Raw genomic sequence first — 25,220 nt, forward strand, 5'->3', positions numbered from 1 at the left:
TAATTGTCCTGTTCATTTTTAAAGTACACAAATGTGTATATAAACATGTACTTGACTGAAATAAAAGCACTGACCTGAAGTATCAAATCTATCAATGTTAGAATCATAATAACATGATTGTGTTACACACACAACAATGATGTCACACGTGTTATATGTGCTGATGATAGAAAGTCCAAATTAAAGTTTTGACAGTTTATTTCAAATCCTGCAGTTTCATTTGCTGCTGCTGTTCTCACCAGCACACTTGTGTTTCTTACACTGGTACTTAGAAGAGAATCTTTCACCACACACACTGCAACTCAACACTTTCTGTCCTGGGTGTCTTCTCATGTGTGCTGTAAGAGCTTCTCGCTGGCAAAAGTGTTTGTTGCAGCTTAAACAGGAGTAGGGTTTTTCACCAGTGTGTGTTCCCATGTGTCGTTTTAGATGATGTCTTTGTATAAAACGTTTACCACATACTGAACATATAAAAGGTTTTTCACCAGTGTGTGTTTTTGTGTGTTGTATCAAATATGGCTTCCGGGAGAATCCTTTACTGCAAATTGAGCATATGAATGGTTTTTCACCAGTGTGTATTCTCGTGTGTGATTTTAACTCTTGATTTCTTAGAAAACTTTTACCACATTCTAAGCAGGAAAAACGTTTTTCACCATTGTGTATTCTCACGTGTGCTTTGAAATTGTGATTTTGAATAAAATCTTTACCGCAGATTGAACATGAAAAAGGTTTTTCTCCAGTGTGTGTTCTCATGTGTGCTTTGAAATGGTGCCTTTGAGTAAAATCTTTACCGCAGATTGAACATGAAAAAGGTTTTTCTCCAGTGTGCGTTCTCATGTGTGCTTTGAAATGGTGCTTTCGAGTAAAATCTTTACCGCAGATTGAACATGAAAAAGGTTTTTCTCCAGTGTGTGTTCTCATGTGTGCTTTTAAACTTTTATTTATTCCAAAACTTTTACCACATTCTGAACATAAAAAAGGTTTTTCTCCAGTATGTATTTTCATGTTCTTTCAGCGTGCCTTTTAGTCTAAAATCTCTACCACAATATGAGCAAGAATAAGGTTTCTCTCCGGTGTGTGTACTCATGTGACTTTTCAGACCACAACGGTATTTAAAGGTTTTGTCACAGAGAGAACATGTGAAGTGAGTGTTGTCAGTGTGACATGTCTTATCATCTTTAGAGTCTTCATCATCAGTGTCAGGAGAGTGTGACGTTGTGTCCTCACTATCTGATAGTGGAGCTAAGAGCTTGTCTGCTTGTGATCCTCCACAGTTGTCTCCATCAGCTTCTGTTATGTGTTGTGTTGAGCTGCTGCTTGGAGGCTCCCCCCCTCCCCTCTCCTCACTTTCACCTTTGACCTCATCATCTTCACTCTTCACATGGACACCAATCACTGGCATCTTGGTGACATCAACCTTCTCCAACCATTTAAGATTCTCTCCCTCTTGACTGATGCTGTGTTCCTCTTTTTCCTCTTTGGTGTGAGGGGTCTGTGACTCCTTTTCTTCCTCTTTAATGTGAGGGGTCAGTGGGTCCTCCTCTTCCTCTTTAATGTGAGGGATCAGTGGGTCTTCCTCTTTAATGTGAAGTCTCAGTGGGTCATTCTCTTCCTCGATGTGAGGGCTCAGTGAATCCACCACTTCCTCTTTAAAATGGGGTGTCAGTGGGTCATCCTCTTCTTTTTTACAATGGGGGATCGGTGGGCCCTCCTCTTCCTCCTTAAAATGGGGGATCAGTGGGTGTCCCTCTTCATTTTCAATGGGGGAGGGCTGTGGCTCCATCCTGAAGCTCCACTTCTGTTGCTCAGGGAGAATATGTTCTTCACAGACGTCTGCAGGACACAAGAAGACAAACATGTTTTAGAAACATCCAGCTGTGCTCAGTCACACGATGCAATCAGTACTTTTACATGCACTCAGGAAAAACAAGTTATCGTATGAACTGTCTTGAAATCCCATTGACGTACAGACATGCTGCTCTTTACAACTTTATTCACAGGAAAAAAAAAAAACAGGACAACAGGACTTTTTACTATGGATGAACGTAATGGTTTAAAATTCATTTTGTGATATATTATTTCATATTGAAATACTAATAGAACCATTTTAAAACAGGCTACATAGGCTCCCAATTTAGTTGCTGAAATATACAGTAAAGTATTACATCATTTCCAGTATTATTTTCTCAAAGAAAGTAACTAAATATTAACAATAAATAAACAAGTACACTAATAATAATTTTTTCGGCAAAATAGTACCATTAGAAATGACACAATATGTTACTGCACATGTTAGCAGTCAAATTAGGAGCCTTTGTAACCTATTTTGAGATTATTCTATTATCATTCATATACGGCAGAGTCTGCGAAAACTGAAAATTCCACAAAACGAGTGTGAGTCTGAAGGACGACGGGGTCCGTGAAAACTGAAAATTCCGTAAAACGAGTATGAAAGGTGTGAACATGGGAGTGTGTGGGGGTGTACTCTGTACTAAAAGTTGTGAGAAACAAATAGTGGGTTATTGTGGAATCTCTAGGCAAGACACATCCACTGGTGGGAAAACCCCAGTAGAAGCGACGTGTACCACAATAACAAATTCAACCACCATCTTACAACAAAGACCAAAATAATCCTTATGAATTTGGCTCTGTAGAGGACAACGGATTACTCTATATTCTCAAAATGGGAAAAGGTACAAGTAAACTAAAAGTTAGTCCGAAAGATGAATTAAAATGTGAAGATTGGAACGCAGTAGAAAAAACAAACCGAGACTTACTGAAATTTCTCGATGACTTTAGTTCAAAACATGAATTTACCAAATGCCTCAAACTCAAACCTGAAATGGTCCAGAAAGCAAGGGGTAGTGTAATCGCCAAAACCTAAAACGTCAACTCGAGACTATAATCCTGACAATGGAGAATTATGTCCATTAATTGAAGGGGCTTATCCACGTGCAGGAAAACAAAGACACTGTTAGTACACAGGACATGGACATTGGTAGATGCTAAAAAAGCATTAGAAGAGGTAACACCATAAACCGAGGACATAACACAGTTCCTCGAGGGAATGGAAAACCTCCACAGATCTTATCACCTTAACGGGATAGACACACAGACTACCCGGATGACTGCATTGGGGCCGAAATGGGACCAAGTAAGAGGCAATTGGGACCCCATTAGACTAGACATGCAAGACGGAAGAAGAATACCATTAGAGCATGACCATGACAACCTAAGAAATAGAGTACAAGACCTAATGGCACGAGTTGAACAAAGGTTCCAAAAGAAAGCAAATTACACTAAATTGGCAAGCACAAAAATAGATGAAGAAACATTTGAAGATTATAAACCAAGACTGGAAAAAAACATTTAAAGGGGAACATTATCACAATTTCAAAAGGGTTAAAAACAATAAAAATCAGTTCCCAGTGGCTTGTTGTTTTAGAAGTTTTTTTCAAAATTTTACCGGTCCCGGAATATCCCTAAAAAAGCTTTAAAGTGCTTGATTTTCGCTAATTGCGATGCGACTATCCATTTCCCTATGACGTCATACAGTGCTGCCAATGTAAACAAACAATGGCAGATACCACAACAAGATACAGCGACATTAGCTCGGATTCAGACTCGGATTTCAGCGGTTTAAGCGATTCAACAGATTACGCATGTATTGAAACAGATGGTTGGAGTATGAAAGTATTGAAGAAGAAACTGAAGCTATTGAGCGAATAGCTATTGACGCTATTCATAGCCATAGCATGGCCGAATAGCTGTGTTAGCATCGCCGGTAAAATGTGCGGACCAAACGATCAGGACTGTCGCATCTCTTGACACTGGAGCAATTTAAATCCGTCGATTGGTAAGTGTTTTTTTCGCATTAAATGTGGGTGGAAGGAAACGTAATGTAGTTGCAAATGCATCTGCAGGTTATCCATACATCTCTGTGCCATGTCTGCTTTAGCACAGCCGGTAAATAGCATGTTAGCATCAATTAGCTGGCAGTCAACATCAACAAAACTCACCTTTGTGATTTTGTTGACGTTATCGTTGCAAATGCATCTGCAGGTTATCCATACATCTCTGTTCCATGTCTGCTTTAGCACCGCCGGTAAATAGCATGTTAGCATCAATTAGCATAGAATGTTCGCATCGATTAGCTGGCAGTCACGCCACAATCAAATATGTCTGATTAGCACATAAGTCAACATCAACAAAACTCACCTTTCTGATTTTGTTGACTTTATCGTTGCAAATGCATCTGCAGGTTATCCATACATCTCTGTGCCATGTAAAATGTGGAGGCACTCCGGTACATTCAATGGGGGTCTGGCGGCAGACACTTTCGCATCTTCGGGCCAGAGGTGCAACTTGAATCCCTCCCTGTTAGTGTTGTTACACCCTCCAACAACACACTGACGAGGCATGATGTCTTCAAGGTTCCAAAAAATAGTCGAAAATAACAGAGCTGAGACCCGGTGTTTGTAATGTGTTGAAAATGAAAATGGCGGCTGTATTACCTCAGAAATGTCACGTTCTGACGTCATTACCACATGAGCGATAAACAGAAAGGCGTTTGATTCGCCAAAATTCACCCATTTAGAGTTCGGAAATCGGTTAAAAAAATATATGGTCTTTTTTCTGCACCATCAAGGTATATATTGATGCTTACATAAGTCCGGTGATAATGTTCCCCTTTAAACAACACAGTGGACTAAATGAAACTGCTGATCCACAAGGACCCTACCAACAACAACTAAAAAACATTCTGCATGCAAACTCCAGACAAGCCATACATGAGTGGGTAAGTGGGTGAACAAACATTACATTGGATTCCCCACATGAACATTGGATGAATACATAAATCATGCATTACATGCAGAACAAAGTTACAAACAGAAATAAAGCCAAAGCAGGCACTGACACATTCCACCACAAGGAGGAATATAGTGAAATATTTTACAACCAAAATAGAGGACATGGTAGAGGACAGTTTAGAGGACAAGGACGACCAGGTCGAGGGGGAAGAAACTTAGGTAGAGGACAACAACAACAACAGCAGTTACACCCTACTGCATGTTGGTGCTGCGGAAAAGAAGGAAATTTGGCACGAGACTGTCCTGAGAGGAAATACAACAACTCGGGTTACTCAGCATGACTAGGTCAGGAGAAGCCCACATCTCCAAAGGCCAAGACAAAAGACAAAGGAAATGACCAGTGTAATCATGAGGACATACTAAGTTATGAAAACCTAGATGAGCAAACAGTAAGTAAACCGGAAATAATAATCGAAGTAAATGGCAGAGAAATCTAATTTCTGTGTGACACTGGAGCTTGTAGAACTACATGTAGAGAACATTTTCCAGGAATAAAACTAAGTGGAAACAACATTTCTGCAAGAGCAGCAAGTGGTGAAATTGTGAGAGTAGCAGAAACAGAAAAAGTATGGTTGAGAGACCCATTAGGGAACACGTGTAACATGTCAATCATAAGTTTCCCAGACTGTCCAGTAAACCTACTAGGACGAGACGTGATGACTGTATTCGGATAAGTGATAGTATCAGATTATGAAGAAGGAATGACGGTTAAAAGACGGCACCAATTAGAGAAAGGAGACTGTACTCCCTAGTTTTGACAAATACACCTCCGTTAAACACAGCAACAGCGTTGGTAAATGAAAAAAGAAACATGTGACAATAGAAGACAGCATGAACGTTGATGAATCACATGTGACCATGTGGTACAGAGATGGACCAGATTTTGGCTATCAAAAGAAATTAGAGAAAGAGACTCCAACAAAAGTAACACTGACACATCTGTACAGTGACGGGGAAGCAGCAGCTGCAGTGGTTGTAAAGCTACCTGCATCCATGTCTGCCCTGTTCAGAATGTATAATGCACCACATATACTGTATCACTGTACAATGATTATAACATGAAATGGAACGATGTAGGAGCATTAGTAACGAAAGGACAATATCTGACTAATTGTGAAAAGACCTCAGACAAAACATGGGTAAATAGAGAAACTGAAATGACAGAAAAAAAGTCTGTTCTGGACTGTAACTCTACAAAGTGGAGTACATCTGGAACCCGACGCAAAACACTGACATCAGCTGCTGACTGAAGCTGAATAAATATTTGTAGACCAAATACCAAAAAAATGATGGTCAAAAGGACCTACCGATGTGGGCAAAATTAATCATTTACAACCAGTACAAATCAGACCAAAAACAGAATATGGACCATGCATAAAACAATATCCACTAAAATGAATGACTGAATGAATGAATGAATGATCTTTATTGTCATTCTGCATGTACAGGTCCAACAAAATTTACAGTGGGGCAAAAAAGTATTTAGTCAGCCACCGATTGTGCAAGTTCTCCCACTTAAAATGATGACAGAGGTCTGTAATTTTCATCATAGGTACACTTCAACTGTGAGAGACAAAATGTGAAAAAAAAATCCAGGAATTCACATTGTAGGAATTGTAAAGAATTGATTTGTAAATTATGGTGGAAAATAAGTATTTGGTCAACCATTGAAAGCTCTCACTGATGGAAGGAGGTTTTGGCTCAAAATCTCCAATACATGGCCCCATGCATTATTTTTTTTTTTCACATTCCGACTCTCACTGATCCGGAAAGCCGGCCAAACTATTGGCTCGCAGTTGGAGGCGTTTATATCAGTGAGGGACAAGAGGACACTGGACAAACTGCTGGCCATCATGGACAATCCTTCCCACCCACTCCACCAGACAATTGAGGGACAGCGGAGTTCATACTCCAACAGGCTCCTTCAGCTTCCTTCCCGCACTGTGCGATTCAAGAACTCCTTAATTCCACACTCCATCCAGCTGTATAATCACTCCCCATACAGCAACACATAATATCCGCCTATTACCTGACACCTTCTATGTCAGCTACTTCTCTTTGTTGTTAATGTCTATATTCCATTTTCTGCTGGACTTACTCTCTTTTTTATGCTGGGGCTGCCAAATATACTGTGATAGTGTACATAGCATTTGGTATATATTGTATATATGTTATAGACATTATATCTGTACATATTATATACTGTACACATGATAAGTATATATTGTTTATATTCGCAGATATGTTATATTTTACATTGCTATACCTAGTCTATTTATACCTGCATTGCCCCTTCCATCCTTACACTTTCCATCATTGTAACTAAGCTACTGTGTTGAACGATTTCCCTTGTGGATCATTAAAGTTTGTCTAAGTCTAAGTCTAAGTCACAGTTGAAGTGTACCTACAGTATGATGAAAATTACATTTTAAGTCGGAGAACTTGCACAATCGGTGGCTGACTAAATACTTTTTTGCCCCATTGTAGGTTGCTTCCCTGAGGTGCTTTGCATTTCAAAAAAGAAGAAACCACACAATATACAGAAACAACACAATATACACAATATGCAATATAGAATATGGCCTAAGACCACTCTAAGAGGCAATGTAAAAAAACAAGACAATAAAAAATATAAAGTGACTAGTAAAACTGACTAGAGAGGAGTAATACTGATTCCCAGTGTGCTGAGGGGGTGGGAGTCAGTATTTCCTACCTCCTATGCTGTGCAGGCTTTTTATTGTGGATTAAATATGTAAATAAATATGGTAAATATTGTCCAGTTGGCATGTAACCACTGATTGCAGTCCCAGATCGTGATTGACATGAGGGAGTTTTTATTTTTATTTAATTTAATTTTATTTATTGTTTTTTTTTTTTAGATTCCAGCTGCGTTTAGTGCAGTTATGGCCCGGGGGTAGAAACTGTTCTTGAGTCTATTTGTGCGGTTTCGCATGGTTCTGAAACCTCTGCCGGAAGACAGCCGTTCGAAGTGGCTGTTGCCGGGGTGGTATGGGTCCTTGAGTATGTTGGGTGCCTTCTTCAGGCAGAAAGAGTTGTACAGTTCTTCTAGGGAGGGGAGGGGGCACCCGATGATTTTTTGGGTCGAGTTGACGACCCTTTAGAGAGCTTTCCTATCTGCTGCTGTGCAGCTGCAGAACCATATGCAGATGCAGTATGTGAGGATGCTCTCCACAGAACAGCGGTAGAAGGACACCAGCAGATCCTGTCTCAGGATATAGTGGTGTAGCTCCACTGGTGTAAAACCGGATGCATTAGAAGGAATAAAACCTGTAATAGAAGATCTAATAAAGCAGTAGTTATAATAGAATGTGAGGACTCACCACGTAATACCCCAATATTTCCTATTAAAAAGCAACCAAACTCAGTGGGATGGCGAATGGTACAAGACTTACGAGCGATGAATAATGCAGTAATACAACGTGCACCATGTGTACCAGATCCATACACATTGTTGAACAGTCTAAGAACGGATGAGACACATTTCACAGTGATTGATATCAGTAATAAATTATTCTCGATACCAATATATAAAGAAAGTAAATTTGATTTGCATTTACTTATGAAGGGAAAAGATATACCTATACAAGACTACCTTAAGGGTATACGGAAAGTCTGACAATCTATTCACAAGCCATGCATGCAAGCATGTCTTAATTTGACCCTCCAGGAGGAAGTCAAGTCCTGATGTACAAAAGACTGTGTCATTGAGTTGCTTGAGTGTAGTTCACTTTTACGACACTGGAGGGGGCATTGAACACATCACTATATCAGCAAGCTCTGAAAGTTAAGGTGAACTTCGATGTCATTTGTTTAATTGACAGTGTGCGTCAATACAAAGTGAGTTACTTTATATACACTTCAATATAACCTGTTTTGTGCTTAAAACTATATTGCAACTCATTTGGTCAGTTTTATTGTTGTCTAATGGCTGTTTGGCATCAGGTTCACAAGCTAACTGCTAGCTAAATATCATACCCTGATTGGGGCCTGTTTGTAGCATTGGACATGTTTGTTAGCCCCAATTGACAATTTAGAATTATTGTTGTGATGCTATTTACATTCTAGTAATTATTACATTACTTAGGGCTGGGATGTTCAAATTCTGTGGATTTATGTAAACTGTGTATACACAGCTAAGTAATGTATATTTAACAGCCATGTTGCATGCTTGTGCCTATATTCAATTGTATTGTGGTCACTTTAGTTAATTTACAATAATTGTATTTGTTTGTTTAGGAAACCACACACATACACAAATGCAAACGAACAACTCAATATACAATTGAACCTGCAAATCTGGACTTGGACAATCTATTATTTCTCCTGCACTCACCTGAATGAATAATTGCTGTCCTGACCCGACACCCTGAAGTGATTGCTAATCCATATTTAACCAGTCATAGTCGTCACTACACCTGATATACGTAGATGAGGTATTATTAGCGTCACCGGATCAGAAAACCTGTAGAAAAGATACATTAGCGTTATTAAATCATTTACATAGTGAAGGACACAAAGTAAGCAAAACAAAAGTCCAATTATGCAAAACAGAAGTAAAGTATCTAGGACATTCTCTCAACAAAGATAGTCGCACTATTGTGGAAAGCAGAAAAACAGCAGTACTACTAACACCAAAACCACAAACAAAGAAGCAAATAATGTCATTTCTAGGATAAACTAATTACTGTAGGAGTTGGATACCAAATTACGCTGAAATAGTAGCTCCATTAAGTAAAATAATGCATGACAAATATCTAAAAATGTCAACACCTGTAGAGTGAAATCCAGAAGCTCAAGCAGCATTCTGTGAAATAAAAATAACAGTGTCCAGCAGAACGTTAGCCTTACCAGACTATAGCAAACTGTTCATACAAATGGTAAACTGCAGACGCCAATTTATGACACCCGTGTTGCTACAACAACATGGCGCTAAACAAAGGCCTGTGGCCTACTTCTCATCTAGATTAGATAGTGTAGCACGCGCACTTTCTCCTTATGTGCGAGCTTTAGTGGCCGCATCTATGGCAGTTGATAGCAGTAGTCAAATTGTACTGTTTCACCCCATTGACCCTAAAAGTGCCTCATGCTGTGTCAGCACTATTACTACAAATTAATCTAGCGTTCTTATCGACAGCTAGACACGTATCCTGTATGGCAACGTTACTTTCGCAACCACATCTGACAATAGAGAGATGCACAACACTTAATCCAGCAAATTAATTCCTGACCCAAATGACGGAGAACCACATGACTGTCAACATTTAGCAGAACAAACATCTAAACCCAGACCTGACTTACAAGACCAACCTCTCACGGAGGGAAAAGTACGGATCTGCAGGAAAAGGGGAAGATGGAAAAAATAGAACAGGATGTGCGGTAGAGTTGCGTATCGAGTATCGATTGGAACCGGGACCAACTTTTCGATTCTCCCGGAATCCTTCAAAAGTTTAAATTTCGATTCCTAGTTTCGATACCCAGTCCGCCGACCGGAAGAAGAAGCCGCTGAACACCAACGAAGAAGCGCCCACCGCCGGAAGTGTTAGCATAGCCGAGCCTATGTAGCCGAGGAAGTCAGTCAAGCATGGATAGCGGGCGTCGGCGGTCGAAAGTGTGGCTTTGGTTTTACTAAAAAACATGAAATATCGGCAAAATGTAACACGTGCAACAGGACTGTTTCATGCTTAGGAGGGTGCACGTCGAACATGATGAAGCACCTCAGAGTTCATGGAGTACAAATAAATGCGTGTCCCGTCTTCGAAACGCTGCGCCGACCGTCCTCCTGTGTCTCTTCCTCTGGCTCCGGCTCCTACTCCCAGCACCTCGGTGACTGCACTGCAGTCTGAATCCGGTTAGTAAAACAGTATATATGCAATAAATAATGTGTTTTGCGCCAACGTTGAGGCAGCTAACAAATTAGCCCGCATATTTTTTCATAGACAATTTACAACCTGCTAGCCAGGCTCCGCGACGTGCTCAGCGTACTCCGGTCACCGTAGCGCCAATGGGGAAGATGTCGGTACCACAGACGGAAGAGTGCCACAGAAAGGTCACTGCACACAGTCAAAAGACTGCATCCCTTTTCAGAGGTGGAATCTCCAACATTTAGGTTAGTTAAGCAATAACGTTAGAGCTAAGCTAATTGATACTGGGCTAAACAGTAACAGCAACATTACATGTTTGTTTATGTTTGCAGGGATAAGGTGAAAACTCTCCACCCAAAATACATACCACCTTCCAGGGACTACCTGGCAAGAAGAATTGGAATCGAGAATCGTCAGGAATCGGAATCGTTGGAATTCAAACGATACCCAACCCTAATGTGCGGTTGTCACAGCGACCAAAGTGTTGAAAGCTCTCAAATTACCATCAAATCACTCAGCGAAAGCTGCAGAACTAGTGGCACTAACAGAAGCATGTAAATCAATGAAATATCAAAAGGTTACAATAGACGTAGATAACAAATATGCATTCTCAACAGTGCACATATTTGCACAACAGTGGCAAAATAGAGGAATGATAATGTCAACAGGAAAACCTGTAACACATGGAGAACTGTTGAAAAAAAAATTAAAAGCAGTACAGCTACCAGCTAAAATAGCAATATGCAAATGTACGGCACACACCAACTTAACGGACACAGTATCACTCGGAAATGTTTTTGCGGAAAAAACAGCTAAACAGCAGATGAAGAAATACAAGTTTTCAAACTACAAACTAGCGACATGAACAATAATATATGAAAAGAGATGCAGCAACAAAGTCCTCCAAAAGAAAAAGCTCAATGGATAAAAAAAAACAGTGCCACAGTGAACAAGGAAGACATCTGTGTATGTCCAGACAATAAACCAATCTTACCAAAAAATTCTGTATAAGTGGGCACCAGTATTGAGCCACGGTTGTACTCATGTCTCAACCGGAAGGATGGTAACCCTTACACAGAAGCATTACACTACCTATGGTTTTAATTCTTGTTCAAAAAAATGTTTTGTAGGTCATGCATGACCTGTGCGAGGCACAATCCACAAGGGGAATATGCGCCCACAACTAGGCCAATTCCCCAAACCACAACACCCGTTCCAACATCTATGCATGGATTTTATTGAAATAAATAAGATTTAAGGAAAACAGTATTGTCTGGTCATAGTACATGCATTCTCAAAATGGGTAGAAATATTTTCTACAGGAAAAGCAGATGCACTAACAGTAGCAAAAACATTATGAAAATATATAATACCAAGATATGGTATACCTAAAAAACTATACAGTGACAATGGACCTCATTTTTTAAATCAATTAATCAAGAATATAGGATCATTATTCCACTTTAATCTCAAAAACCACTGTGCTTATCATCCACAAAGTGCAGGACTAGTGGAAAGGACAAACGGAACAATTAAAAACAGACTAAAGAAATGTATTAAGAAACAAAACGTCCATGGACACAATGAATAGATTTACTAAAAATGTACATGAACATTACGAGTACAACAGGCCGCATATCATCCATCCATCCATCCATTTTCGTCCGCTTGTCCCTTTTGGGGACGTGGGGGGTGCTAGAACTTATCTCAGGTGCATTCGGGCAGAAGGCAGGGTACACCCTGGACAAGTCGCCACCTCATCGCAGGGCCAACACAGACAGACAACACTCACACTCACATTCACACACTATGGTCAATTTAGTGTATCATATGAAATAATACTTGGAAGACCTTATCAGCTACCAAATTTCAAAAATCAATGAGAACCTAATGATGAACCAAACAGGTAAAATGCGCAAAATGCTGGAGAAGCTAAAAGAGACAGAAACTAACAGTAAACCTGCTGTGTCTCCACAAGATAACAGACCTAGTGGAAACAGGAGAGTGGGTTCTGATAAGACGTGTTAAAAGAAAACTTTGGCCTTCTCCAAAGTGGGAGGGACCGTACCAGGTACTGTAAACAACCCCGACAGTAGTAAAAATAGCGGAAAGACTAACCTGGGTGCACTTAGCACATTGTAAAAAGGTCATATCTGTTTTATCATCCAATAAGGACAGTGAAGCAAAGTCTGGTAATAGTGTGGACTCACACGACTACTAGAGTTGGGTAGACACGAAGGCCACTGAAGACAACATACATACTTACATCATGTATATATTACATGTTATAAGAATGTTACTACATTACATATATACTTACATCATGTATATATTACATGTTATAAGAATGTTACTACATTACATATATACTTACATCATGTATATATTACATGTTATTTATTATGAATGTTATTACATTACATATGTACTTACATCATGTATATATTACATATTATAAGAATGTTACTACATTACATATATGTGCTCCAGCACATCTTCAATATGGGCTGCAGAAAGTCCCCACACTGTGGAAAACCTCATGCGTGGTCCCTATCCCCAAGTGCACGCGACCCAGCACATCAAAGGACTACAGGCCGGTGGCTCTAACCTCCCATATCATGAAGACCATGGAGAGGTTGGTCCTGGAACAGCTCCGCCCTACAGTCAAACCCCACCTGGACCCACTCCAATTCGCCTACCAGCCCCGACTGGGAGTGGAGGACGCAGTCATCTACCTGCTGAACCGAGCCCACACCCACCTGGACAAGCCTGCAAGCAGTGTGAGGGTCGTGTTTTTTGACTTCTCCAGTGCTTTCAATACCATACGGCCTGGGCTACTGGGTGTGAAGTTGGAAAAGATGCAGGTGGAGGGCCCCGTGGTGTCCTTGGTTGTAGATTACCTGACTGACAGACCACAGTACGTTCGACTGCAGGACTGTGTCTGACAGGCTGGTCAGCAACACCGGGGCCCCGCAGGGTACGGTCCTCTCCCCGTTCCTCTTCACCATTTACACCACCGACTTCCACTATCAGTCAGAGTCCTGCCACCTTCAGAAGTTTTCTGATGAATCTGCGATAGTGGGGTGTAATGAGGATGGTGATGATGAGGAATACAGGGCACTAGTGGAGGACTTTGTCACATGGTGTGGAAAGAACCACCTCCAGCTCAATGTGACGAAGACCAAGGAGCTGGTTGTGGACCTGGGAAGGAGGAGGAGTACTCCGGCGACCCCTGTTTTCACAGGGGGGTCAATGTGGACATGGTTGAGGATTATAAATACCTCGGAGTACACATCGACAACAAGCTGAATGGGTCAAAACACGCTGAGGCCCTCTACAAGGGACAGAGCTGCCTCTACTTCCTCAGAAGGCTAGGATCCTTCATCGTCTGTACAAAGATGTTGAAGATGTTCTATGAGTCGGTGGTGGCGGGCGCCTTCTTGTACGTCGTGGCCTGCTGGGGCAGCGGGCTGAGAGTGAGGGACGCAAACAGACTGGACAAGTTGGTAGAGAAGGCCAGTAATGTGGTGGGAGTGGAGCTGGACTCTCTGGCGGTGGTGTCAGACAGGAGAAGTCTAGAAAAACTCCTAGCCATTATGGACAACACCTCCCACCCACTACACTCAGACCTTGCGGAGAGAATGAGCACGTTCAGTGGAAGGCTCAGACTCCCTAAATGCAACACGGAACGACACAGGAGGTCCTTCATACCGACAGCCATCAGACTGTATAATGCATATGTTATTTCTTGACTGCACTTAAATGTAGAATATATTTATACTATTCGTATATTATATATATATATATATATATTATTATTATTATTATTATTGTCTATTGTGAGCAAACTGTGGTGCTGAATTTCCCCCAGGGATCAATAAAGTACTTTCTATTGTATTATATTCTATATACTTAAATCATGTATTTAAAATGTTGATGAAGGTTTTAGGGTGTTATTTAGAGCACTTTATAGGCAGAATAGAACAGCTACCAATGACTTAAATGTTATCTAACTTTTGCTAAGGTTTTATTTTCTTTCTCAAATGCATAAACTAAATTAAAACATGTGTGTTCTTGGCTTTGACTTGCTCAGTGGCCTTGTGAATAGAGTGGAAGGTCGTGAGTTCAAACTAGGGCTGGGCAATATGGCCTTTTTTTAATATCTCTATATTTTTAGACCATATCATGATATACGGTATCTATCTCAATATTATGCCTTAGCCTTGAATCAACACTTGGTGCATATAATCCCGGCAGTATGATGATTCTGTGTGTCTACATTAAAACAATCTTGTTCATACTGCGTTAATATATGCTCATTTTAAACTTTCATGCAGGGAGGTAAAAAACAACTAAGTCAATTGACCAAAACTGTATTTATTAAACAGTTATTAAGCAGTGGCACAAACATTGATGTCATTTCAAAACAGATTGTCAGAGACATTTTAAAACAAGCTATTAGTGCACTTTTGTGCATGATGTCACAAAATTAAAGTGCATTTTTTGTACAGAACGCCACTACAATAGTTTAAAAAAATAAATGAAATAAGTGCACTTTTGTGTATGATGTCACATAAGATATTTCAATAACTGTCAAATAAAAATGAGCTGCATAATAGGAAATCAAATAGTGTTCGTTCTTCGCTAGGTGGTATGTTAAAAGGAGATAACGTCCTCAGTGTTGTTGACTATTTTTTTCATACGGTGTTGATCTGGAAATGTTTACTTCGGCATTTTGATGGTGTGGGCGTGTGGCACCGAATGGAGATGTTGACATGCGGAGTAAGCGCTCTTCTTTCTAGAGCAGGTGACTTTTCAAATGATGCTACATATTAGCAGTAATGCTACTTTTTGTAGCAACGCTTTTGCCCCACACTTGACAAATTACGGTTGTCTGTTTGACATATTCCCACTTGAAGCCAAACCACCGCCAGATGATGGACCCCCTGCTGTTTTTCTTGGGAATTAATTATTCCTTCATTTGCTACCAGATTCGCACCTTCTTCCTCTCGTATTACCGTATTACCATTAGCACCACAGCAAACGTTACCCATGCTGCTACCTTTCTGCACCGCGAGGGCATATACGTATGTGACGTATGTAAGAAGGTGCAGTTGCTCTCTGTGAGAAGAAGAGACAAAAAAGAGTGGGAAGAGCCTGTAGTGTAATGCCAGCAGCTAAAAGCAACTGCGAGAGAACTTATACTCGAATGTCATGATATAGTCATTTAAATTATACTCAAATATCACGATATAGTCATTTTCTATATCGCACAGAGACAAACCCGCGATATATCTAGTATATCGATATATCGCCCAGCCCTAGTTCAAACCCCGGCCGAGTCATAACAAAGACTATAAAAACGGGACTCATTGCCGGCCTGCTTGACACTTAGCATCACTGAACTTATCGTTATCGTGGGCAAAATATCGTGATACCCAGCCCTACTATGGACTAGACTCTTACACTATTATGTTAGATCCACTATTGACTAGACTCTCACAACATTATAATAGATCCACTATGGACTGGACTCTCACCCTATTATTCTAGATCCACTATGGACTGAACTCTCACATTATTATGCTAGATCAACTATGGACTGGACTCTCACATTATTATGTTAGATCCACTATGGACTGGACTCTCAAAATATTATGCTAGATCCACTATAGACTGGACTCTCACACTATTATGCTAGATCCATTATGGACTGAACTCACACTATTATGCTAGATCCACTATGGACTGGATTCTCATGATATTATGATAGATCCACTATGGACTGAACTTTCACACTATTATGCTCGTTCCACTATGGACTGGACTCTCACACTGTTATGCTAGATCCACTATGGACTGGACTCTCACACTACTATGCTAGATCCACTATGGACTGGACTCTCGCACTATTATGCTAGATCCACTATGGACTGGACTCTTACAATATTATGTTAGATCCACTATGGACTGAACTCTCACAATATTATGCTAGATCCACAATGGACTGAACTCTCACACTATTATGCTAGATTCACTATGGACTGGACTCTCACACTATTATCTTAGATTCACTATGGACTGGACTCTCAGACTATTATGTTAGATCCAATGTGGACTGGACACTCACACTATTATGCTAGACCCACTATGGACTGGACTCACACACTATTATGCTAGACCCACTATGGACTGGATTCTCACACTATTATCTTAGATCCATTATGGACTGGACTCTCACACTATTATGCTAGATCCACTATGGACTGGACTCTCACACTATTATCTTAGATTCACTATGGACTGGACTCTCACACTATTATGTTAGATCCAATGTGGACTGGACTCTCACACTATTATGCCAGACCCACTATGGACTGGACTCTCACACTATTATGATAGACCCACTATGGACTGGACTCTCACACTATTATTCTAGATCCACTATGGACTGAACTCTCACATTATTATGCTAGACCCACTATGGACTGGATTCTCACACTATTATCTTAGATCCATTATGGACTGGACTCTCACACTATTATGCTAGATCCACTATGGACTGGACTCTCACACTATTATCTTAGATTCACTATGGACTGGACTCTCACACTATTATGTTAGATCCAATGTGGACTGGACTCTCACACTATTATGCTAGACCCAGTAACGACTGGACTCTCACACTATTATGCTAGACCCACTATGGACTGGACTCTCACACTATTATGCTGGATCCACTATGGACTGGACTCTCACACTATTATCTTAGATTCACTATGGACTGGACTCTCACACTATTATGTTAGATCCAATGTGGACTGGACTCTCACACTATTATGCTAGACCCACTATGGACTGGACTCTCACACTATTATGCTAGACCAACTATGGACTGGACTCTGACACTATTATGCTGGATCCACTATGGACTGGACTCTCGCACGATTATGCTAGATCCACTATGGACTGGACTCTCACACTATTATGCTAGATCCACTATGGACTAGACTCTCGCACTATTATACTAGATCCACTATGGACTGGACTCTCAGACTATTATGCTAGAGCCACTATGGACTGGACTCTCACACTATTATCTTAGATCCATTATGGACTGGACTCTCACAATATTATGTTAGATCCACTAAGGACTGGACTCTCACAATATTATGTTAGATCCACTATGGACTGAACTTTTACACTATTATGCTAGATCCACTATGGACTGGACTCTCACAATATTATGCGAGATCCACTATGGACTGAACTCAAACTATTATGCTAGATCCACTCGGGACTGGACTCTCACAATATTATGTTAGATCCACTAGGGACTGGACTCTCACACTATTATCTTAGATTCACTATGGACTGGACTCTCACACTATTATGTTAGATCCAATGTGGACTGGACTCTCACACTATTATCTTAGATTCACTATGGATTGGACTCTCGCACTATTATGTTAGATCCAATGTGGACTGGACTCTCACACTATTATGCTAGACCCACTATGGAGTGGACTCTCACACTATTATGCTAGACCCACTATGGACTGGACTCTGACACTATTATGCTGGATCCACTATGGACTGGACTCTCGCACAATTATGCTAGATCCACTATGGACTGGACTCTCACAATATTATGTTAGATCCACTATGGACTGGACTCTCACAATATTATGTTAGATCCACTATGGACTGAACTTTTACACTATTATGCTAGATCCACTATGGACTGGACTCTCACAATATCATGCGAGATCCACTATGTACTGAACTTTGACAATATTATTCTAGATCCACTATGGACTGAACTCACACTATTATGCTAGATCCACTAGGGACTGGATTCTCACACTATTATGCTAGATCCACTAGGGACTGGACTCTCACACTATTATGCTAGATCCACTATGGACTCAACTCTCACAATATTATGCTAGATCCACTATGGACTGAACTTTCACAATATTATGCTAGATCCACTATGGACTGAACTCACACTATTATGCTAGATCCACTATGGACTGGACTCTCACAATATTATGCTAGATCCACTATGGACTGAACTTTCACAATATTACGCTAGATCCACTAGGGACTGGACTCTTACAATATTATGCTAGATCCACTATGGACTGGACTCTCACACTATTATGCTAAATCTACTATGGACTGGACTCTCATGATATTATGCTCGTTCCACTATGGACTGGACTCTCACACTGTTATGCTAGATCCACTGTGGACAGGACTCTCACACTATTATGCCAGATCCACTATGGACTGGTCTCTCGCACTATTATGCTAGATCAACTATGGACTGGACTCTCAGACTATTATGCTAGATCCACTATGGACTGGACTCTCACACTATTATGCTAGACCCACTATGGACTGGACTCTCACAATATTATGCTAGATCCACTATGGACTGAACTTTCACAATATTATGCTAGATCCACTATGGACTGAACTCTCACACTATTATGCTAGATCTACTATGGACTGGATTCTCATGATATTATGCTCGTTCCACTATGGACTGGACTCTCACACTATTATGCTGGATCCACTATGGACTGGACTCTCGCAGAATTATGCTAGATCCACTATGGACTGGACTCTCACAATATTATGTTAGATCCACTATGGACTGGACTCTCACAATATTATGTTAGAGACACTATGGACTGAACTTTTACGCTATTATGCTAGATCCACTATGGACTGGACTCTCACAGTATTATGCGAGATCCACTATGGACTGAACTTTCACAATATTATGCTAGATCCACTATGGACTGAACTCTCACACTAGTATGCTAGATCTACTATGGACTGGATTCTCATGATATTATGCTCGTTCCATTATGGACTGGACTCTCACACTGTTATGCTAGATCCACTATGGACTGGACTCTAACACTATTATGCTGGATCCACTATGGACTGGACTCTCACACTATTATATTAGATCCATAATGGACTGGACACTCACACTATTATGCTAGATCCACTATGAACTGGACTCTGACAGTATTATGCTAGATCCACTATGGACTGAACTTTCACAATATTATGCTAGATCCACTATGGACTGAACTCTCACACTATTATGCTAGATTCACTATGGACTAGACTCTCGCACTATTATACTAGATCCACTATGGACTGGACTCTCAGACTATTATGCTAGAGCCACTATGAACTGGACTCTCACACTATTATCTTAGATCCATTATGGACTGGATTCCCACACTATTATGTTAGACCCACTATGCACTGGACTCTCACACTATTATGCTAGACCCACTATGGCCTGGTCTCTCACACTATTATGCTAGATCCACTATGGACTGGACTCTCGCACTATTATGCTAGATCCACTATGGACTGGAATCACAAAATATTATGTTAGATCCACTATGGACTGGACTCTCACAATATTAAGCTAGATCAACTATGGACTGAACTTTTACACTATTATGCTAGATCCACTATGGAATGAACTCTCACAATATTATGCTAGATCCACTCTGGACTGAACTCTCACACTATTATGCTAGATCCACTAGGGACTGGACTCTTACAATATCATGCTAGATCCACAATGGACTGAACTCTCACACTATTATGCTAGATCTACTATGGACTGGATTCTCATGATATTATGCTCGTTCCACTATGGACTGGACTCTCACACTGTTATGCTAGATCCACTATGGACTGGACTCTTGCACTATTATGCTAGATCTACTATGGACTGGACTCTCAGACTATTAGGCTAGAGCCACTATGGACTGGACTCTCACACTATTATCTATGATCCATTATGGACTGGAATCTCACACTATTATGTTAGATCCACTATGGACGGAACTTTTACACTATTATGCTAGATCCACTATGGACTGGACTCTCACAGTATTATGCTAGATCCACTATGGACTGAACTTTCACAATATTATGCAAGATCCACTATAGACTGAACTCTCACACTATTATGCTAGATCTACTATGGACTGGATTCTCATGATATTATGCTCGTTCCACTATGGACTGGACTCTCACACTATTATGCTAGACCCACTATGGACTGGACTCTCACACTATTATGCTAGATCCACTATGGACTGGACTCTCACACTATTATGCTAGATCCACTATGGACTGGACTCTCGCACTATTATGCTAGATCCACTATGGACTGGACTCTCACAATATTATGGTAGATCCACTATGGACTGGACTCTCACAATATTATGTTAGATCCACTATGGACTGGACTCTCACAATATTATGCTAGATCCACTATGGACTGAACTTTTACACTATTATGCTAGATCCACTATGGACTGGACTCTCAAAATATTATACTAGATCCACTATGGACTGAACTCTCACAATATTATGTTAGACCCACTATGGACTGGACTCTCACACTATTATGCTGGATCCACTATGGACTGGATTCTCGCACAATTATGCTAGATCCACTACGGACTGGACTCTCACAATATTATGTTAGATCCACTATGGACTGGACTCTCACAATATTATGTTAGATCCACTATGGACTGAACTTTTACACTATTATGCTAGATCCACTATGGACTGGACTCTCACATTATTAAGCTAGATCCACTATGGACTGAACTTTCACAATATTATGCTAGATCCACTATGGACTGAACTCTCACAATATTATGTTAGACCCACTATGGACTGGACTCTCACACTATTATGCTGGATCCACTATGGACTGGACTCTCGCAGTATTATGTATTATTATGTATTATTATGTATTATGTATTATTATGCTAGATCCACTATGGACTGGACTCTCACAATATAATGTTAGATCCACTATGGACTGGACTCTCACAGTATCATGCTAGATCCACTATGGACTGAACTTTCACAATATTATGCTAGATCCACTATGGACTGGACTCTCACAGTATTATGCTAGATCCACTATGGACTGAACTCTCACACTATTATGCTAGATCTACTATGGACTGGATTCTCATGATATTATGCTCGTTCCACTATGGACTGGACTCTCACAGTTATGCTCGTTCCACTATGGACTGGACTCTCACAATATTATGTTAGATCCACTATGGACTGGACTCTCACAATATTATGTTAGAGACACTATGGACTGAACTTGTACACTATTATGCTAGATCCACTATGGACTGGACTCTCACAGTATTATGCTAGATCCACTATGGACTGAACTTTCACAATATTATGCTAGATCCACTATGGACTGAACTCTCACACTATTATGCTAGATCTACTATGGACTGGATTCTCATGATATTATGCTCGTTCCACTATGGACTGGACTCTCCCACTGTTATGCTAGATCCACTATGGACTGGACTCTCACACTATTATGCTAGATCCACTATGGACTAGACTCTTGCACTATTATACCAGATCCACTATGGACTGGACTCTCAGACTATTATGCTAGAGCCACTATGGACTGGACTCTCACACTATTATCTTAGATCCATTATGGACTGGACTCTCACAATATTATGTTAGATCCACTATGGACTGGACTCTCACACTATTATGTTAGACCCACTATGCACTGGACTCTCACACTATTATGCTAGACCCACTATGGACTGGACTCTCACACTATTATGCTAGATCCACTATGGACTGGACTCTCACACTATTATGCTAGATCCACTATGGACTGGAATCTCAAAATATTATGTTAGATCCACTATGGACTGGACTCTCACAATATTATGCTAGATCCACTATGGACTGAACTTTTACACTATTATGCTAGATCCAGTATGGACTGGACTCTCACAATATTATGCTAGGTCCACTATGGACTGAACTCTCACAATATTATGCTAGATCCACTATGGACTGAACTCTCACACTATTATGCTAGATCCACTAGGGACTGGACTCTTACAATATTATGCTAGATCCACTATAGACTGGACTCCCACACTATTATGCTAGATCTACTATGGACTGGATTCTCATGATATTATGCTCGTTCCACTATGGACTGGACTCTCACACTGTTATGCTAGATCCACTATGGACTGGACTCTCACACTATTATGCTAGATCCACTATGAACTGGACTCTCGCACTATTAGGCTAGAGCCACTATGGACTGGACTCTCAGACTATTAGGCTAGAGCCACTATGGACTGGACTCTCACACTATTATCTTAGATCCATTATGGACTGGAATCTCACACTATAATGTTAGATCCACTTTGGACTGGACTCGCACACACATCAGTCCCCTCCAAGGTTTCTCATTGTCATCCCAATGGGATGAGTTTTTCCTTGCCCTAATGTGGGATCCTAGCCGAGGATGTCGTTGTGTCTTGTGCAGCCCTTTGAGACACTCATAATTTAGGGCTATAAAAGTAAACACTGATTAATTGATTGATAAGTAACTCATTTTTACAGGTAGCTAAGCAACCATGTGGTTGGAAGTCCCAGACATACGTGCATCAACAACACCCACATTTTTACATACAACATATTTAAGAATGGCGGTAATAAATAAATATAAAGTTAGTAAAGATGTGAGATTAAGGAGTAAACCAACCTGTTCTGCGTAAAACAACTTGAAGTTTCTTGAAACCAGCGTCTAGTAGTTGATGTGTCGCACCTTCTCCTCTTGTGTTGGACAAAGTTCCTCCTCATACTTTGCTATCGTTCTTTCGCACATTTTCACACAATCACAACACTTCACACTCACATTTGATCTCTACTTAGCCATGTGTTGATAACGTCCGCGTTTCTTTTTTAGCATCTAACAAGCTAACCTAACTAGCAGGCTAAGCTAGCTCGAGGAGCATCAAAGTGCGCTCAGACTAATATAACTGGATGCAAACAGTTAATAACGATGTTTACTCTATTTAGTAGAGTCTAATAAAGGACATATGTGTACATGGAGGCACAGATTAACAACACTTAACTGTGACGACTACAATAATGTCTTCACCGTCAGAAGCCATCTTGCTTTATCCTCGCCGTGTTTGGTTCTCGCGCGCAGTGTTGGCAGATCTCGCGAGAGAAAAAAGTAACCAGCTCTCTCTTCCAGATCTCGCGAGAGAAACAAGTAACCACCCCCGGTACAACTATTTCAACATTCTGAAAATAAAAGTAAACTTGTCTATTTTACATTTTCAAAACAAAATCATACAACTTATTTCTGTAAAAATATTAAAATATTTAACAATGTATTGAAACAACAGTAGCATAAGGAAATTAAAAAAAGAAACAAAAGAAATATTACACTGATATTACTTTTTGTCTTTGAAGTTCGCAGTATTCAAACTATTCAAATGTGAGCTAGGTAACATAGACAGTGATGGGCAAGCGACCTGGAAAATGTAAGTAATGTAATGTAAGTAAAGCTAAGTTACTCTCAATTAAAAGTAGCTAAGCTATCCTCAGAGAATTGTAGAAAGCTACACTACACGCTACACTGCAAAAGTAGCTTGCCACATCAAAGCTACAATTAACAGCATTTCTATCCACATGTATAATATCAATGTTAATGTAACTGAGAGTGTAGAAATGGACCCAGTGAGAGAACTACATGTCTTCAACTCATCACTGAGCTTGTTCCACCATTTAAATACTAAAACTGAAATACATTTGAATTTTATATTCCTTCTTACTTTACCTATTTCAAAAATCAATATCCCTCGTAAATGATAGCTTTCTCCTCTTAATTGAAATAACCTAAGAATACAAGCAGGAAGACTGTTGTTCTTTACTCCAAACATAATTTACATTGTTCTTAAAAACACAATATCTGAATATTTTAACACATTAGAACTAATAAATAATGGATTTGTATGTTCATAATAGCACATTTTGTGTATTATTCTGATGACCCTTTTTTGAAGATTTAATTATTGGGTCTATGTTTTTTTTTTATAAACATTTCCCCAAACTTCAACACAATACGTTAGATAAGGGAAAATAAAAGAATAATATAACATATGCTGACTTGTCTTATTCAGCATGTGTCTTACTTTATAAAGAATAGCAAAGCATTTGGATATTTTTCCCTTTATATATTCAGCAGAATGTTTTCCACAGCCCTACTGCACTTGCATAACTATACATTAAGGCTACGTTAAGGTAAATAATTTAACTATTTGTGCTTACATACCTTACTGATTAATATTTGGTTGAATTTCACATACACTTATACACATATATAGTCATTGCTTTCAACACTTTCAACTGATTTTCAATTGTAGTTCTTAAAAAAGCTAACATAAACGACTAGCTGTTAATTGAATGAAAAATGTCTAAAACTAATAATGCTAAAGTTTTACAATGCATTTACGTTTGTGTATTTACTTTTGTTAAGCTGCATAATTTCGAAATGATTTCTACTACCTCTTGTAGTAACATTGATGAATCTCTC

At 39.9% G+C, this 25,220-nt stretch overlaps 2 protein-coding genes across 2 annotated transcripts in view; one reads left to right on the forward strand and one right to left on the reverse strand.

Annotated features, from left to right (window-relative positions):
• The window catches only part of LOC133545570 (gastrula zinc finger protein XlCGF26.1-like), a 384,938-nt gene that overhangs the window by 101,258 nt on the left and 258,460 nt on the right, over positions 1–25,220 (forward strand). The window lies entirely within an intron of this gene.
• On the reverse strand, positions 1,007–23,855 carry LOC133544899 (zinc finger protein ZFAT-like; the record flags this gene model as incomplete). Its single annotated transcript, XM_061890137.1, has 3 exons — positions 23,379–23,855; positions 9,226–9,354; positions 1,007–1,833 (listed from the first exon to the last, which is right to left on the reverse strand). A coding segment is annotated over exon 3 (777 nt), but the record flags the coding sequence as incomplete, so codon positions are not given.

This window comes from Nerophis ophidion, linkage group LG28 (genome assembly GCF_033978795.1).
Source record: "Nerophis ophidion isolate RoL-2023_Sa linkage group LG28, RoL_Noph_v1.0, whole genome shotgun sequence".
Taxonomy (NCBI): Eukaryota; Metazoa; Chordata; class Actinopteri; order Syngnathiformes; family Syngnathidae; genus Nerophis; species Nerophis ophidion.